This window comes from Eleutherodactylus coqui, chromosome 1 (genome assembly GCF_035609145.1).
Source record: "Eleutherodactylus coqui strain aEleCoq1 chromosome 1, aEleCoq1.hap1, whole genome shotgun sequence".
NCBI classification, from domain to species: domain Eukaryota; kingdom Metazoa; phylum Chordata; class Amphibia; order Anura; family Eleutherodactylidae; genus Eleutherodactylus; species Eleutherodactylus coqui.
In genome coordinates this window covers 130,366,600-130,384,629 of record NC_089837.1, presented here as the reverse complement: position 1 = coordinate 130,384,629, position 18,030 = coordinate 130,366,600, and the positions used below count along the sequence as shown (strand labels likewise).

General features: G+C 41.0%; 1 protein-coding gene across 2 annotated transcripts in view; it reads left to right on the top strand.

Moving 5' to 3' along the window:
- Positions 1-18,030, top strand: part of IFT80 (intraflagellar transport 80) — a 103,922-nt gene that overhangs the window by 48,081 nt on the left and 37,811 nt on the right. For both annotated transcript variants that reach the window (XM_066600495.1, XM_066600486.1), the window contains exon 9: positions 16,209-16,388. In XM_066600495.1, the coding sequence (XP_066456592.1) occupies positions 16,209-16,388 (180 nt within the window). The remainder of the gene's footprint in view (positions 1-16,208; positions 16,389-18,030) is intronic.

The window sequence follows — 18,030 nt, the reverse complement described above, 5'->3', positions numbered from 1 at the left end:
GAACAATGTGCTCGTCTGTGTGCCTAGACCTCTTTTGATGCACCCAATGATTCTATTTGCCTTGGCAGCAGCTGCCTGACACTGGTTGCTACAGTTAAGTTTGCAGTTAACTAAGATCCTTTTCCATGCCATTTTTGCTCACTGGTTTCCCATTTAGTGTGTAATGGTGACATGGATTTCCTCTGCCCTTGTGCGTAACTTTACATTTATCAGTGTTAAAACCTCATTTGTAATTTTCTGCCCAATCCCCCAACTTATCCAAATCCACTTGCAACCACACTCTGTCCTCTTTTGTGTTAATTACTTTACATAGTTTTGTGTCATCTGCAAATGTTGATATTCTACTGCACAATCCTTCTACTAGGTCATTAATAAACATGTTAAAAAGAATAGGTCCTAATACTGCCCCCCTGTGGTACCAGTGTACCACAGGGGGGCAGTATTAGGACCTATTAGGACCTGTACTAGTAACAGTGAGCCACTCAGTGTGTACCATTAATATCCACTGCTTTCTATCACTGAGCCAGTTACTTACCCAAGTACACGCATTCTCGCCCAGGCCAAGCATTCTCATTTTATATACTAACCTTTCATGCGGCACAGTTTCAAACGCTTTGGAAAAGTCCAGATATATAAGATCCAATGACTCTCCTCGGTCCAGTCTACAACTTACCTCCTCGTAGAAGCTGGTCAGGTTGGTTTGACAGGAGCGGTCTCTCATAAACCTGTGCTATCCAGTATAGTGTAGTAATACATGTATTGTAATGCTCTTTAACTCTATTACATGGTACTGTTTTACTCTCTACATGTGTTACCTGTAATCTTCTTTGTCCACTACATGCACTGTACTGCCCTCCACTTCTACTACATGGTTGTCGTGTCTTACTGATGCTGGATTGCAGCTGCCGGTGTAGTAACTGAACCGGTCACTGGAGAGTAGTCAGAATAGCCGATGACTCTTTATCAGGAAGTCACGGTATGCAGTACAAATGGATGAGACGAAGCGTAGTCAATGGAAGCCAAATGTCAGCAGCAGGAGATATCTGTATGCAGTACAAATGGATGAGACGAAAGAGTAGTCCATGGAAGCCAAAGGTCAGCAGCAGGAGGTATTTGTATTGTTGTAGAGGAGCCGGAGGAAGAAGAGCTTGATCAAGGTGGTGGGACACAATCATCACGCACTGAAGGAGTGGCAAGGCTAGACTTAGGAAGTGCAAACAGGGGTGGGGTCAGGACCAGGAAGCAGGAGCTAGGTAACTGAGAAATACAGAACAAGGGTAGGTTTCAGCCAGGGAACTGTCCAAGTCCTGGATAGATTAGCGGAGAGAGCTGCCAACTAGAACACAAAAGGTTGTGGGTTCGAGCCTTGACAATGGTACTGTACTGCTTTATATGTTTACTACATGGCACTATACAAATCTCTGCCTTTTATTCTTTAGTGCTGTACTGTATATCTTCACAGAGCCTTAATAATTACAGCCTCCATATTTCCATTGCTCCAAAGGGGAATGTCTTAGCCATATGATGTGAAATGTATGTGATTTTGATAATTGACAATTTTGTTTGTGATCCTGCCTGATAAATATTCAGACCAATGATAACCATTTCTGCTGATCAGAAAAAAATTGTGTTATTACTATATGTAACTCCAAACGCCAACTCACTGCATGGATGCACTTCCCGCCGGGTTCATGGACAGGCGCAGGTACATTGTAAACAGCAATAGAAATAAAACTCTGGTACTTCAGTGGATTACAGAATAAAAAACTGTGTTTTATTTGAATTTCATAAATATAAACATCTTGAAAAAATTGCAGCTCACACGTTTCGAAGAGAGTTTTTATTCATAGCATATTCTCTCACACAATGACCATTCTTTAAATACACAAAATAACCAATGAGGTAGCTAAAGTCACAGCCAATAACAGAATGACATTTCATTATGGTAATCTGTAAACGAGGCATCTACAAACCAATACATGTTCATGAGATTTAAGTCACCAAATTAATACTGATAAAGCAAATAAGACCTTTAATTTAAGCCCACTGGACAAAGGTTTTTGGTTTGCGGGTTCTCTGGTATTGGACACAGTGATGAGATGGCCATACCAGATTTCATTGAACACCTAAACCGAAATGATTTAAATCTCAGTTTTTCAGCAGAGGTGCAAAAACCGATTACTTTTTTGGCTTTGGTTTTATGGGTAGTGGGACTTTGCGTGTCGTGGTTTCTTCCACTTACTGTAAGCTCATCACTGGAAACACGCGCTTCATATTGATATTTTGATTAAAGATGGAGTGTGATGTGTACCTAAAAGGGACCCTATCCTGGTGCAAAAGTTGACTTCAAGTTTCCAAAACATGGTCATCAGTGAAAGGATGTTACAAGTGTGGACATAAAGTTTGTAAAGTGTGCACGCACGTGCACACCTTTTCATCCGGTAATGATGGTAAAACATATAAAATAACATCTTATATTAATTGCAACACCACATTGGTAGTTTATTAAATCACGTGAGGGATGTGTAAGATACAATATGTGGGTTGCACATGTCCCCTTAAAGGGGTTGTCCCGCGAAAGCAAGTGGGGTTATACACTTCTGTATGGCCATATTAATGCACTTTGTAATGTACATTGTGCATTAATTATGAGCCATACAGAAGTTATCAGAAGTTATTCACTTACCTGTTCCGTTGCTAGCGTCCTCGTCTCCATGGTGCCGTCTAATTTTCAGCGTCTAATCGCCGGATTAGACGCGCTTGCGCAGTCCGGTCCTCTTCTCTTCTGAATGGGGCCGCTCGTGCCGGAGAGCGGCTCCGTGTAGCTCCGCCCCGTCACGTGTGCCGATTCCAGCCAATCAGGAGGCTGGAATCGGCAATGGACCGCACAGAAGCCCTGCGGTCCACCGAGGGAGAAGATCCCGGCGGCCATCTTCACCAGGTAAGTAAGAAGTCACCGGAGCGCGGGGATTCAGGTAAGCACTGTCCGGTTTTCTTTTTTAACCAGTGCATCGGGTTTGTCTCGCGCCGAACGGGGGGGCTGTTGAAGGAAAAAAAAACCGTTTCGGCGCGGGACAACCCCTTTAAGGTTCGAAACCCTAAGCATCAGTTGGTATAGAGAGGGTTAAGTCACCAGAAAGAAGAGAGAGAAGACTTTTACTGAAACGAAAGGCCTTTTGCATATTCACTTTGTTGATGTCCAGTGGGCTTAAATCGAAAGTATGATTTGTCATGTCCGTATTAATCCGGTGACTCTCTTGAAGCTCTTTTAGTTTGTAGATGCTTTGCTGTTACAGGTGTACCATAATGAATGTCATTCTGTTATTGGCTGTGACTTTTGTTACCCCGGTCTTATGTGTATTTAAAGAATTGTCATTCTGTAAAAGAATATGTCATGAATAAGAACTCTGTTCGAAACATGTAAGCTGCAATTTTGGAAGATGTTTTTATCCATGTAATTTATATAGAACACTGTTTTTATTCTGGAATCCACGGAAGTGTCGGAGTTTTGTTGCTATTATTGCTATAAAAGCACTGATTATTGCTTGTCACAAAGTGCATCTGCTCTTCTTTGTCCACCTCTACCTTATTCAACAAATCTTGTAATAACAGCGAGTCGGAACTAATCATCCACTTCTATACTACTTTAATAGTAAATGACAGTTACCTTGATTTATGCAGATTTTCTACTGCTTTATGTCCAATTGCTTCCTAAGATCTTGAAACATTGACAACCAATATCTGAAAGCACTTTAGAAAACCAAGTGTAAAATCTTTGTGTCAACACTAAGAAGGCAACCTTAATACTGGGTGATATATGCTACAGCAAGGCCAACAGGCGGAATGATATTTAACTAAAGCCAGCTGCTCAATTTCTAAACCGCCAGCAATGCAAGTTTATAAAGGTAGCCTCCAGATCTTGCTCCTTCATGCCTGTCTTTCCCCTCCTGACACCAATGTAAACAGTGGCTAAAGAACACTGGGTGTAGGACTTCTAGGAGCGGACCCGGTGATTGGGGGCTGAGTAGGAATGAGTCACATGCCACCACAGTGATTACTACATGAAGAGAACCAGACCAAGATTTCTGGTCAACACAGACTTTTTCAAAGTTCCTGATGTAATGGAGCTGATTCAGCAAACTGCTCCCTCAGGATTCCTCACAAAACAATTCATGTCATTAACCCTTCACCTGCATATGCCCTTCATTAAACAACTTAATTCAATTACATACATATTCTCTCTCTTAGTGTGCAAGAAAAAAAAAGCAAAGATCTCGGGTGAAACTTGACAAAAGAACACAAACTGTAACAAGTATGTGGGATTGATACTGTTGAAAGAGTTCAGTAGCTGCTGGCTGTGTATTATGCTGCTGCAAGCTAGCAGAAGACATACCCAAAGACAGTCGACACCTGCTGCCTATGGAGGGGGCTCAGCGGCCGAGCCCATTCTATACAATCACACCTGGATACACCGTACATGTATGGCAAATATCAGGAAGTGGTAACACAGATGATGGTTACAGCTCACCTCCTCCCCTTCCCTGCACAATGACCTCTGCACAGGTCACACAGCATGCCTGGAGCGCTCTCACACAGAATCAGTGATTGATACTTCAGTCCATTTTGCCTGTGGCCCATGAGGCTATTGTAAAGCATATCTCTAAATACTGGTAACTACAGCTCAAACAAGAGCCACCATAGTTATGTACAGACAAGAGAATAGAAAAAAATCTACAATCAGAAAAAAAGAAGAGATTAAAAAATGTTTCACTACTAGTTTTAAGAAAAGAAAATATAGGTGATACATTTCCTTTAAATAATGCACCGTCCATACAGTTGGTGATGTACATTGTGCATTTCGCCACGGTTTTTGGAGCAGTTCAGCCGCCGGAATTCCGTTGAGGCTTTCTATCCCCATAGCTGGAATAGAGGCTGCAACAGAAAAAAAAAAGAATTGACATGCTGCGGCTATCAATCCCGTGCCGGTTCCGCACGGCTTTGCCGTGATGGATTGGCCACCCCGGGGTGCACGAAATTTTTGCAAAATGACGCGCCCGCAGTGGGCGGTGATGCGTAATCACATGATACTTCCACTGTGCTCACAGCGGAAGTATAGCGTGACGGACAGCTTCCATTGACTACAATAGAAGCGGTCTGCGCGTTTTTCTGCGGCAATTAGAACATGCTGCGGAATTCCATGGTAGAATTCCGCAGTGTGAACATTGAAAGGCAGAAAGCTATTAAGTTTCATAGAACCTAATAGCTGCGGGATAACGCCGCGGGATAACGCCGCGGGATAACGCCGCGGGATAACGCCGCGGGATAACGCCGCGGGATAACGCCGCGTGAAACGCGGCAGAAATCTGTCCATGGGAATTAGCCCTAAACGTTAGACTTTCTGTTGTGGGTGGTGTGCTTGCTTGTAGCCATGCAGGTACTTCACATAGCTAATTTAATTTATTTTCATTAGCTTGGCAAGATACTCAGGAGATGGATACATTAGGGCAAGTTCACACGATATTAATTACATACCAGAAAAATTTGGCATGTATGTGCATAGGAATCTGCGGTAGGAATTAAAGGGTGATCCTTGGATTTCTGGATTTCTTTCTGACCTCGGAAGGATGAAAGGCTGAGTCAACCTTGAGCCGTGTACCTGAACCATGCAGGGCTTGACCTTGCAACCTTAAGGTTGTGAGCGAGAGCTTAGGACCGCATTTCTGCTGCCTTAACACTTTGAGCCAACAGATCTGTCTTTCTTGTATTAATCTTTTGCGCATTAGTAATAATGAAGTGATAAAATTAGATTTTGCTGTAGGCTGTAAAATGAGAAGCTTCATTTTAGATTGATTTTCAGTGTTGCTTGTTTATCCACTAGATGTCAGTATGTGCGAAAACTGCATTATTTGTATTTAGATAAATAGAACTGACAAAATAAAAATATACGAAAGCAAAAAAATGAAAATATGTTGAATAAAGGAAGATATTTCAATTTCTTTAAAAGGGTACTTTTTGCTGTGCATGTTAGGTGTTCTATGGCACCCATTAAAATCACTAGACTTTTCATGTAATACACAGAAGTGGCAGTTAGATTGGGCCTTATTTACATGGCTGAGAGCATTTTCAGGTGCAACTCACATTGCACAGCACGGAAATACTCTGTCCGAGTACTAAGCCGACCACACATTGCAAGTCCTATTCTCAGGCGGGAATTGCAAATAGGACCTATTTCAGTTTTTCTGTCCCACCCTATCGGTGTAAAAGGAAAATTGTCAGTGGAAATTAACCCATTGAACAAAATGGATTAATACAACACGCGAGTTCTGGGTGTTTCACAAACACACAGAACTTGAACTATTTTCTTGGAGGGGTTGTCCAAGATTTTTTTTTTCTAAATGCCGCGAAAGTTCTGGGCTACTGGCAGAAGTTAGAAAGTAACTATAAATGCAAAAATACTCATTTCAGTAACTCAACGTTATGGTGGACTGCTTAATCGGTTATGTAAATTTAAAGGGGTATTTTAGGCTTTTTCAACTGATGACGTATCCTCTGGATAGGTCAACAGTGGTTGATTGATGTGAATCCACTGTACGTGATCCCCATCCATCAGCTGATCATCTGGCCTGCTGTCAGTGCAGTGTGCCGGACGTCTTCATTAGTGGCCAGGACCGGAAGTGGGAGTGCTGACCTCACTCCCATTGAAATCAGTGTGATCGCCACGCTTCTATTACACTTCCTGCCCCTTTTTATGGTCAGGACTGGACATCTGGTTTTCTTCTCTTGCGTTTTCTTCTCTTTCAAGGTCAATTATGTCTATCCAGCTAGACTTGAAATGAACTTGGTGACATTTAGATTACAGCTTCACTATGCAGTGATTACATAATACTCCGATTTAGGTAACAACATATCAGTTTTGAGTTAATACACCTATAGATTTTAGTATTTTTACCCTTTTTATTGGTGGTAAAATTATAATTGATAACCGTTACCACCTTCGATAACCGTTAGCACCTCCCACATTGCTGTTACAGCTGCTCCTTTTTATCTCTACAATGGATACACTTTGAATGAAGTGTGAGTTAAGTCACAGATGTACAAAGAATCCTTAATAACCAAAAATACATCAAGATGATCCATTATGCTCTATGTTACTCTGAGCTTTCTGGTCAGGAGTATTATGTTTGTGTTCATGCCTTAAATAGCTTCTTCAGCAGGTTTTTATATTGTCTGGTTGATTTTATTGGCTGCAGTCCATGTGTCTTTACAATAGAATCCAGCCACATTATGATTTACACAGCCACCGAAACACTGCTAAAAGCAATATGTGAAATTCCCGGGCTTTTCACAAGGCCTGTTGGAAATGGTAATCTTTATGGATCTGGTAAAAGTAAAAAAAAAATCCCAGATGGCAACTTTTTAACCTACTCTCCAAGTTTTATCCAGTAACATTTTTATGAATTAACATGGTAGATAAACCACCTTGCCTGCATGGCATACACCCTTGTGCTTTCAGGGAATTAAGTATCAGTTTAAAACAGACCACTTTATTATATGTTCTTGGGCATGTTTAAAACTTGGTTTGTACCATAGTTGCTCATTTCCATGTGCTTTGCGGTTTACTAGTCTGTTGACTATTGGAATATACACTGAACGATCACTGCTTTAGGAAGAGCTGTCCTTGAATTCTTGTGATCAGTAACACAGTACCACGTGATGACTGTGTCACGATCTGCTCTTGTGTTGACCTCTCCTATGCACAGCATAAGGGAACAGTAGAAAGAGAGTGATTGTGATCCCTCTGCATAGAGCTCTGGTGAGACCACATCTGGAATACTGTGTTCAGTTCTGGAGACCTTATCTACAGAAAGACACTGATAGAATAGAAGGACTTCAAAGACGGGCTACAAAAATGTTGGAAGTCTAAAGAACAAAACTTATAACGAAAAATTTAAAGAACTTAATTTGTATAGCCTGGAGAAAAGAAGGGAAAGGGGGACATGATTGAAACCTTTTATATATGTTACAGGCATAAATAAGGTTCAGAATGGAAGTGTTTTTATTTGGAGGCTAAACATTAGTACAAGGGGCACAATCTGAGATTGTTTGGGGAAAAAAATCTAAAGCAAATCGGGAAATAGTTACTGAGTAGTAGATACTTGGAACAAAACTTCCAGTAGAGGAGGTTGGAAAATCGACCATACATGAACTCAAGCATGGGATAAGCATAGATCCATCCTAAGAGAGAAATAACAAGATAATTATATAAAGGCAAAGGAACCATGTGGTCTTTTTGTTTTTTTTGCCATCAATTTTCTATGTTTCTCTTTGGCAATCATGGGTAAATGTGGTGAGTTGAGTGACTTTGACCGTAGGCAGACTGCTGGTGCCTGGAGGTGCAGTGCAAGAATTTCTATAACAGTCTCACTTTTTGGCTGTTCCCAAACTACCATGTCAAAGGTTATACAAAGGAATATGTCAGCTCACTTGCAGGATGCACAGACTTGACCGAAATCAATTTGGGAAAAGGAAACCAGGAAAGGCTCCAGTATCCATAAAACCATGGCTTTATTAAGTCAAGTTAAAATCCCAACAAGGAGGACATGCAAAGACGCGACAATCTAAAAACTTTCCATTAAAGCTAAAAAAAACGTTATGGAAAAGTGGATAACCAGATGGTGGGGAATAACTGTACATAAGGAATTCACATTGGCCGTTATCCATATATAATTTGATTGCTAGAAAAAAACCTCTGATTGCCTCAGCAGATCTTTAGAGTCTTGAAAGTAGCCTGGAAATGGTTGTAAGAGACTGAGCACCCATGCACACAGGTTCTTATTAAGAGAACCTATGCCTGCAACTGGACTAAAGTAGATGGAAAAACAAGTTTTATGAATTTTTGGTAGTGAGTGAAAGATTGACATTATGGGATATTGAACTTTAATTCCCTCTGCCTGTTTCGATATGAGAAAACATCTATTAAAGTCTCTGCACATATTTTGGTGCTCATGCTGGTCATTTTTCATCCATGCATGTTGTAGGTATCGAGTGGGTCATGTCGACCCATTAGGGGAGGCGACCATCATCAAAAATCACTCAATAGAGAAACTTATTGGATTTTTCTTCTAAAAACAAGTGCCCCCTCTGGTTTGAAATAAGCGATCTCATCTGATTTTGAATTATTGGGTACTAATTGCAACGTGTTATCTCCTTTTTTGGATTATTTACTTCTTGTATACCCTTTATAAACTGAAACACATCAGAATGTCACGTCTTTATATGTCCTTTTTGTTGGGACTTTAACTTGTCCTAATAAAGCTGTGGTTTTATGGATGCTAGAGCCTTTCCCTGTTTCCTTCATCATATCAAGAGTGTACCAAGACTGGTTGAACCATGAACTGACATCCGACCAAATAACACACGGCGGCAGGCCATATGTGGTTTATCCTAGAGGTGAACATCTGATGGCAAGTGTGGTATTTCAGCAATAACATTCGATAGTGGACCAACCTACCCAGCAGTACAACAGTGGGGAAATTAGACAAATTTCCACATTAGTCATGCAGCATACCATACGTCGTCTGGGGTTCAATAGCTGAAGACTGACAAAGGTCCCTCTGATTACCCCATATCATCGCTAACAATACCTTGCATGGGCCCAGAAAAAATATCAATGGACCTTGGACACATGGCAGAAGGTTGTCTGGAGTCCCGTTTCCTGTTAAAATATACGGCTGGCCAGGTCTTCATCTAGCAAAAAACAGCATGAAGCATTATCCCATGGGTGCACTGTTGAGGTTCAGCAGGCCGGTGGTGGCAGCCTCATGATCTGAGGAGCCTTTTTTTTTTTTTGCATGGCTTAGTACTGAGATCAAGAGACGGATTACACTTGGTAGGATTGCAATGCAAGGAATGGAAAAGATCTGGAAAAGCAAGGACAATAGCATTGCAGCAAAAACCAAACTGGTCAATGCAACTATCTTTCCCATAACTACATATGGTTGGCAAAGTTAGACGCTCAGGAAAATTGATGCGTTGAACTATGGTGCTGGAGGAGAATGCTTCGGATACCTTGGACTGCCATGACAATGAACAAGACAGTGTTAGATCGCGTCAAACCGAAAATATCACTGGAGGGCAAAATCGTCAAACAACGGCTCTTTTTTTTTTGGGGCCACGTGATGCGCGCCAACTCACTGAAAACAGTATTGATGCTTGGCAAAGTCAGCAAAAAGAGAAGATCAGGACGACAAAGAACAAAATGGCTAAATACAATCAAGGCCACCACGGACATGGCAATCGCGGAACCTAAAGAAGCGGTGAAAGACAGGAATGCGTGCAGAACCTTGATCCATAGAGTGGCCGTAGGTCGGATGCGACTGAACAGATAATCCTCATAGCCACCTATGTAAGTGCTAATGTTCCACATTGAACACATAAGGCCATTTCAGTCTGTACATCAGACACTATAAAATGAACAGAAATCATTTTTTCATAAAATAACAGTAAAGCCTCATATGCTTTTGAGAACTGTCACATGATGAAATACCTATTCACGTTCCATGTGACCGTGGCCCGTCAAAATAATTTATCTGTCTCCTTTTTTTTCTTTATCTAAAGCTTTCCCTGTCAATTTGAAGTTTGCATCAGCTAGGAAAGCTTGCTATGCTTATTCAGTTCTCCACACCACACTTCATCAGTGCTGCCTATGCTAATTACTTTCACATACATTTTATGGTCTGCGGTACACAGAGGTTAATAAATAAAGTTTACAATTATTTATTATCAAAATTACATCAGGCAAAAAAAATGAGCAGTCCACAAATTTAGTAATCTAACCAGAATATATATTTAAAGGATTTGTGCCATTTCTAGCCATTGATGACTCGTCCTCAGGTTAGGTCATCAATAGTAAATTGGAGGGGATCCACTGCCTAGGACCCTTGCTAGCCATTGGGAGCTACTCAGTCATTATACAGAGCTGCCATGTTGCTGGAAACACACAGCTCCATACATGGTTTAGTGGCTCAGAGTGGTACTGCAGGCTGAGTCATATTCACTACAATGGGTATCAGTCTGCAGTACCACCCCAGGCCACTGCACAATGTACTGAGCTGTGTTTTCGGCAACTCAGCAGCTCCATACACTAGAACAACAGCCCAGGGAAATAGCTGGGTAGTAGACCCCTGTCAATCCGCTATTGATCATCTTCCCTGAGGGTAGATCATCAATAGAGATAGAAATAGAATAATTCATTTAAGAGTGGTTTACATGTGGTTGATTTTGGTGTGGATCAGCATCAAAATCTGTGTCAAATGGTGCCGATTTGGATGCGGATCTGCAGCAGATTTTCCCCTTTCAATTGAAGGCAGCAAATCTGCCATGTGTGAACGCACCCATAGTGTCAAATCCTTTGCAAAAGTTTTGAAAACATAATTACTTTAGGACAAATTCATGAAAACTGCTAGAAAACTGTCTTTGTTGTCCAGAGCCAGCAATCACAGCGCAGCTTTCATTTTGCATCTTGCTCTTGAACAGTAATTGGTTGGTATGGGTAACAAAGACAGGTCGTTTTTTCTGTTAGACCGCTTTTATAATTTCCCATCTTGTTTTGTATTTTATGTTTGCTGTTATGAGTCAGTTTATTTTTTTCTGTTAAAACTGGCTTCATACAGAAGAGGAAATTTATTATGACCAATGTTTCAAGACTGTTTCAAGTATTTTAAGACCAGTGTTCAGGTTTAATATTATTTCCCCAAGTGCACTATGCATCTATTATAAGAAGAGGCACACACCTCTTCATATATTAGGTGCATTCGGGGTGGCCATGCCAACTCCCAACAAGCCATGCCTCCTTTTAAGGAAAATTGCCGATGGCGGAGCAAACTGCCAAATGTCACAAAAGCTTGCATAACATTTTGTGGCTTTTTTTTTACACCAGAAAGTTGAGTAAAATGTTTTACAAATGTCCATTAAAGTGTTTTCTAGAATTGCACTGGCTCGATGTTACATGGTATTCACTGGGAATTAAAGTAGGTTTCTAGGTTAGAACATCCATTTTCTAATACCCTTTAGGGTGCTTTCACACCAGAGGAATTAGCCATTGAAAATGCATTTCTTCTGCTGGCGAACCCAGCAATTACCATATATACTCGAGTATAAGCCTAGTTTTTCAGCACATTTTTTAATGCTGGAAAAGCCCCCCTCAGCTTATACTCGAGTGAGGTAAAAAAAATAAAAATAAAAATAACCCGCAATACTCCCAGCCTGCATCTGTGTCCCCGGTGCGATGGTCTCCCCAGCGGTGCAGCAAGCTGTTTGAGAATTCTCCTCGCTGTCATCTCCCTGCTCAGCTTTGTATTCCCCCGCCGTCAGCGACGTGTAGGTGAGTGCTGTGATTGGATTGAGCATCAGCCAATCACAGCCGATGCTCGATCATTCACAGCCATTCAGTGAATGACTTCATTGAATGGCTGTGACTGGTTTATCGACCGCCAGCTGTGATTGGCTGGCGCTCAATCCAATCACAGTGCTTACTTACACAGTGCTGACGGCGGGGCAATTGAAAACCAAGCAGGGAGATGAGAGTGGGAAGAAGTCTGAAGAAGCTTGCTGCACCGCCGGGGAGACCATCGCGCCAGGGGCACAGACGCCGGCTGGGAGGTGAGTATTGCGGTTTTTTTTTTACCTAGTATATACTCAAGTATAGCTCGGCTTATACTTGAGTCAATAAGTTTTACCAGGTTTTTTGTGGTAAAACGTATTGTCTTAGGTTATACTCAGGTCGGCTAATACTCGAGTATATCCGGTAAGCTTTTTGGGGGGGTTTTGCAGAATTCACAGCAGTAAATTAAGGGGTGGATTTGAGTGCATAATGTGAGATAATTCTGGCCCGTGTGAAAGCACCCTTATGAAATTCTGAGTTAGTAGAGGAGAGTACAAACTTCAGGAGCTCATCTATTAGCCAGAGTGGAAAGTGGTTAAAACAGTGTTTGTTAATGTGGAAGACCTACTATGTACAGGCAGACAGCTCATTGATTCAAAGGCTACTTCTGGTTATGAAGCTGAATGCATCTCCCACTGGACATTTACGGGAATTTCACAAATAGTGTGCTTTGTATATTCTAGCAGCCGGGCTTATGTGCAGAAAATACGCCACTTATTACAGTACAAGTTTAGTTGATGAGATTTAAAGAAATGTCGTCCACATCTTGCAGGAATATCAATTTATGCTGCAGATTTTTACCACGGATTTCACTCCTTCAAATGAGCAGGTTGAAATCCACAGCAAAATCTATAGCAAATTTATATGTAATCCGTGCAGATTGTGTCCCATCCGCTGCAGTAAATATGTGCTGTGTGGAGATACCCTAAGGCCGGCGTCACATGAGCATATGCGTATTTGTGTGCGCGTGAGCACAGCGTTTTGATAGAATGAACTATGTTTTTTTGCACACACATTGGGGTATTTCACTGTACTTTCACAGCGCGCCAAAAATATGGACAGATTTGAAATGGCTTATTAATCTAATGAGTTCCAGATGTGTTCTTTTTCCTTGTTTTCCGTAATGCGCAGGAAAGTAGAGCATGATGCTCTTGTTTTGCTCAACCAAAATGTGCAGGAAAATACGCGCATGTGAACGAACCCATTGAAACCAACGGACAAGAATAGGACATGCAAGGTCCACTGTCCCTGCAGATGAAACAGCACACTGATGAGCGTCTGATGAGAGTTGGGCCTGATGTTCTCAGGCGCAACTTGCATCCAGCCATTTAAATTCAGCCTAAATGGCTAATAGATGCAGGTTCCACAACTGAGACCCTTACCTCTCTCAAAAAACGCCCCACCCAACCCCATCCAGCTCACCTCCACCGCCTAAGGTGGCCAAAATTAAAGAAACACTCAAAATGATTGTCTTACACTATTTCCATAACTCCCACAGAAATAAAAATGAGTTGTGTGAACCGTGTTAGAGCGATTTCACATCTGCCAGAGGTTCCATCACAGTGGCTGCAAATACCGGAAGGGAAAACGCTGCATGCAGTGCTTTTTTTTATGCCCCAAAACTGAGCAGCTGAGTGGAAAGCAGGCGAACCCCAACATAGTCAATAGGGTCCGCCCGGCTGTGTTCGGCCACGGGGATTCTCCTTTCCTGATCCCTGCACGGAGCAGGAAACCGGAACCCCCAGTGCAGGTGTGAAAGCACCCTAGCACAGCGAGCCGTGCTGTTTCACCATCTCAGAAGTTACAGAAACACCATGGCTCATTGTGCTAGGTTGTTTCTATAACTGCCATTACTGGAACAGAGTAGAACAAGGCTGGGTTCACACAGGGCGGATTCCCGTCGGAAATGTCGCGGTTTGGCCGCTTGCTTTTCCGTTGTGGCCGGCGCTCCATAGAGGAGAGCGCGGCCACGATGAAAATAAACAAAAAAAAAAAGTAAATAGACATGCTACATCTTTTGAAGCCGCAGCCGCGGTTTCAACCGGATTTACCGCAGCGGATTAGCCGTCCCGTGTGGACGAGATTTCTGAGAAATCTCATCCACATGGCTGGCTAATCCCGAGATTAGCGGCCGTGGGCGGATCTGCTGCGGCAAAACCACGGCAAATCCGCCCTGTGTGAACCCAGCCTAAGTCTGGCTGTTTCCGTAATCCCATCCACCAGTAGCAGCGGCATACAGATGAGTATTCCCATCTTGGCCCTGATTGGCTCAGATGAGAATACCTTTTTAAGCAGAATGGTGGAAGAATAATAAAAATCTAAATATTCTATTTCCTTTTGCTGTGCCATGCGCACAAATATACAATGTATTCTTTCAATCACTTTGCAGATTTTCCTCTCATGGTTATCCCTTTTAGGTCCAGTCCTTGTAATGTGTAGGTGATATTACGAAGACGCGCCGATTCTTTCTTCATTCTTAAAAAGCATAAAAAGTGGAAAAGAATGCAGTTGTAAAAATAGTAGAGCTCCTGATTAGAAGGAAGTTTCCTCGTGTTGTGCCAAACATTCCGTCCATACGAGTCATATTTCTAATCATTTAAGAACACATGGGAATACATAATAGGGATCATTCAGTAGTTATTACTGCTCTGTTATCCCACAGAATTTATTATGTACCAAGTGCTAAGCTCCTATAATTCCTCCCATATTTGATAGAAATCCTCTACTAGACACATGGGAGGCTATACCAAGCTGAACCGCTTTCAAAGAACAATACAACAGCGCGGTCTACATGGGAATTATTCTGCGTCTCTATATTGCCTCAAGAAATGTTAGATTTTATCTTACTTATTCTTTTATTTTCTACGGTATGTTTCATGTACTTTCATGGAATACTATTTTTTTAGTGTGCGGAAAATAAAAGCAGAACTCTGTGACAAACTAGCTTAACTTGATCCAATTCGTTAGTATCCAAACGAGGTCCTCCTTGGCACCATAAATGCATTTGTTACCTTTCTAGCTTCCAGACCACCATAATTGTACATGCTTGTATAGAACATTCAGTGATTTGTCCTAGGACTGGATCTCTATAAAGTATATTGACTAGCAGTAGTTCAAGTAAGTCTTTCAGTTGCACTTGTCTACCCTCATTATATTTATATTACCAAAGTTGACAAGCTTCCCAGGAGTTTGATATTTTGTGGGTTCGCATGTACTGCAAAAGAAATTACAGTGCTAAGTATGGCAAACACATTAAATATTCCTTCCCTGGAGCACTAAATGATGTGTCCAGCATTTTGCATTTGGACATATTTTGTCTTTTAAACAGATGGATTTTTTTTTTTTCGTCATCTTACTTATTGAATAAAGTTTCTTTTCAGTTTTTGATTAATGAGTGTTATAATTAGCTTTGCATCTGAGCTCTATTTGGTAAGCTTGCCTCGTCTTTCTTCTGATCAATCTTAATAGCCCTGCATATATTGCTAATGTCTCTAGCAGACTTGAACCATTTGCCGTGTCATCTCCTATTCTTATTCATTGAAGCAGCCTTGACCTCTGCCATCGGCTCATCTGTTGTCTGATGTCCAGCTGCTTCAGGTGTGCTTAGGCAAGGGCAGAATGTACCATTTAAAAAGTTCTTTATCACCCGCATTTCATCTAGTTCTATGGATAAAATGTTAATGTTATCTTTATTTAAATTATGCAAATGTTGTTTGTTTGGGGGTTTTTTATGCGTTGTTCATTCTTCATGTATCTCTTTTTTTAGTGGTCGTATGCTTTGGAAAAACCAAATACTGGTAGCATCTTCAGCCTTACTTGGTCAGTAGATGGAACCCAGGTTGCCGGAGCTTGTGGAAATGGGCATGTTATCTTCGCTCATGTCATTGAGCAGCACTGGGAATGGAACAATTTTGAAGTTACTTTAACCAAGAGACGAGCTATGCAGGTTGAGTTATATTTCATGACGGGTCTAGTTATTATGACTGTGTCTAGATAAACTTGTGTTTCTGGCCATTCTAGCGGGTCCGTGTAATGTTGATGCATGACTTCAGCATTAGGCTCAACTGTCTGGCATCCAAAGGCCTACCCAACCTGGATATAGAGATGTGGCGATCTTTAGAGATGGTGGCCTTAGCTGTTATCTACAGTCATGACAAAGTCTCCCCCACGCATCCAGTGGTCTCCTCTCTTTCTTTACGTAAAGAAACGCTCCCACTGCTTGCTCCAGAATCAAGCAAGTTGGGCAGTTATCCAATCAGACAATGGGGCAGGTTAAGACACTACATTGTGTAATTACAAAGGTATCCTTATGAGGAGCAAGCAGAAGAAGAGGATGTTTTATCAAGCAATACAGTTTTTCTTTTTTTCTCTTTAACCCCTTCTCATTGCAGCCTATTTCATTCCTGTTTTTTTCCCCCAAGAGCTATAACGTTTTTAGATTTTTGTCGACATAGCCATATGAAGACTTATTTTTTGTGGACCAAGTAGTACATTTTAATGGTACCATTTAATGAACCATCTAGGGTATTCATAAACTTGAAAGACATTTTAAGTCGGACAGAATAAAGAAAAACCCCACAATTCTGCCATTGTGTTTTGGGTTTTGTTTTTATGACATTTACTGGGTGGAGGAAATGACATGTTAAATTTATTATATTGTCGGTATGATTACAGCAATACGAAATTTATATCATTTTTAAAATGTTATTCTACTTTAAAAAGTTACTTTTTATTGGCTTTGTGTTGTCAAATTCAGAGAATCGCCTGCTTTTTATTTTTCTGTTGATAGAACTTTGAGTTGCTTGCCTTTTGTGTGGGAAGCTGTAGTCTTTATTAGGACTACCTTGGAGTAGATATGATTTTTTTGCTCACGTTTTTGCTTCCTTTTTTTTAGACTGTGGGTTAACCAAAAAATATATACATAATCCTGGCAGTGCATTTTTAGTTTTTTGTTTTTTTTTACCGCGTACATTGTGGGATAAATAATGTTTTTTTTAATAGTACATACCGTCTTGGATGTTGCAATATCAACTATGTTTATAACAAATTGCTATTTTGTGGGTTTATAAGTTGTATTTATAAAATGTTCCTTTAAAAGAAATAACTTTTTGTGGGTTTAAATTTTGCCAACTTTTTTTACATTTCTTTTTCTTTAGTCCTTTATGAACATTCGACCAACCTAATTTACCCTGCCATAGACTGGTACATCCTCATGGCTTCAGCACCTCCCTGACTACTGTGCGTTGCTGACGCTGCCACTCAGTTGTTTTTTAATGGCATGGCCTTTGTTTTTAAAAAATATTTTCATTGATTGATTCTGGTGAATATTCTACAAAAGCAGTTCATTTTACAAAATTGATCGCATTTTACAAAATTGATTGACATTAGTGATTTTACAAATTAGACCCACTAATCTGTCAATGAGATCTTGGGAATATACCTTTAATTTTTCATACCCTGTTTTAGTAACCCTTCATTCTTCCCCTTTAAATCTTCGGACCTGTGACCTCCCATTATCTATGTCAAAATTTGTGCGTTGTTGCAAACCTATGGCAGATTATTGAATATTTGGAGTCAGAATGCAGCCT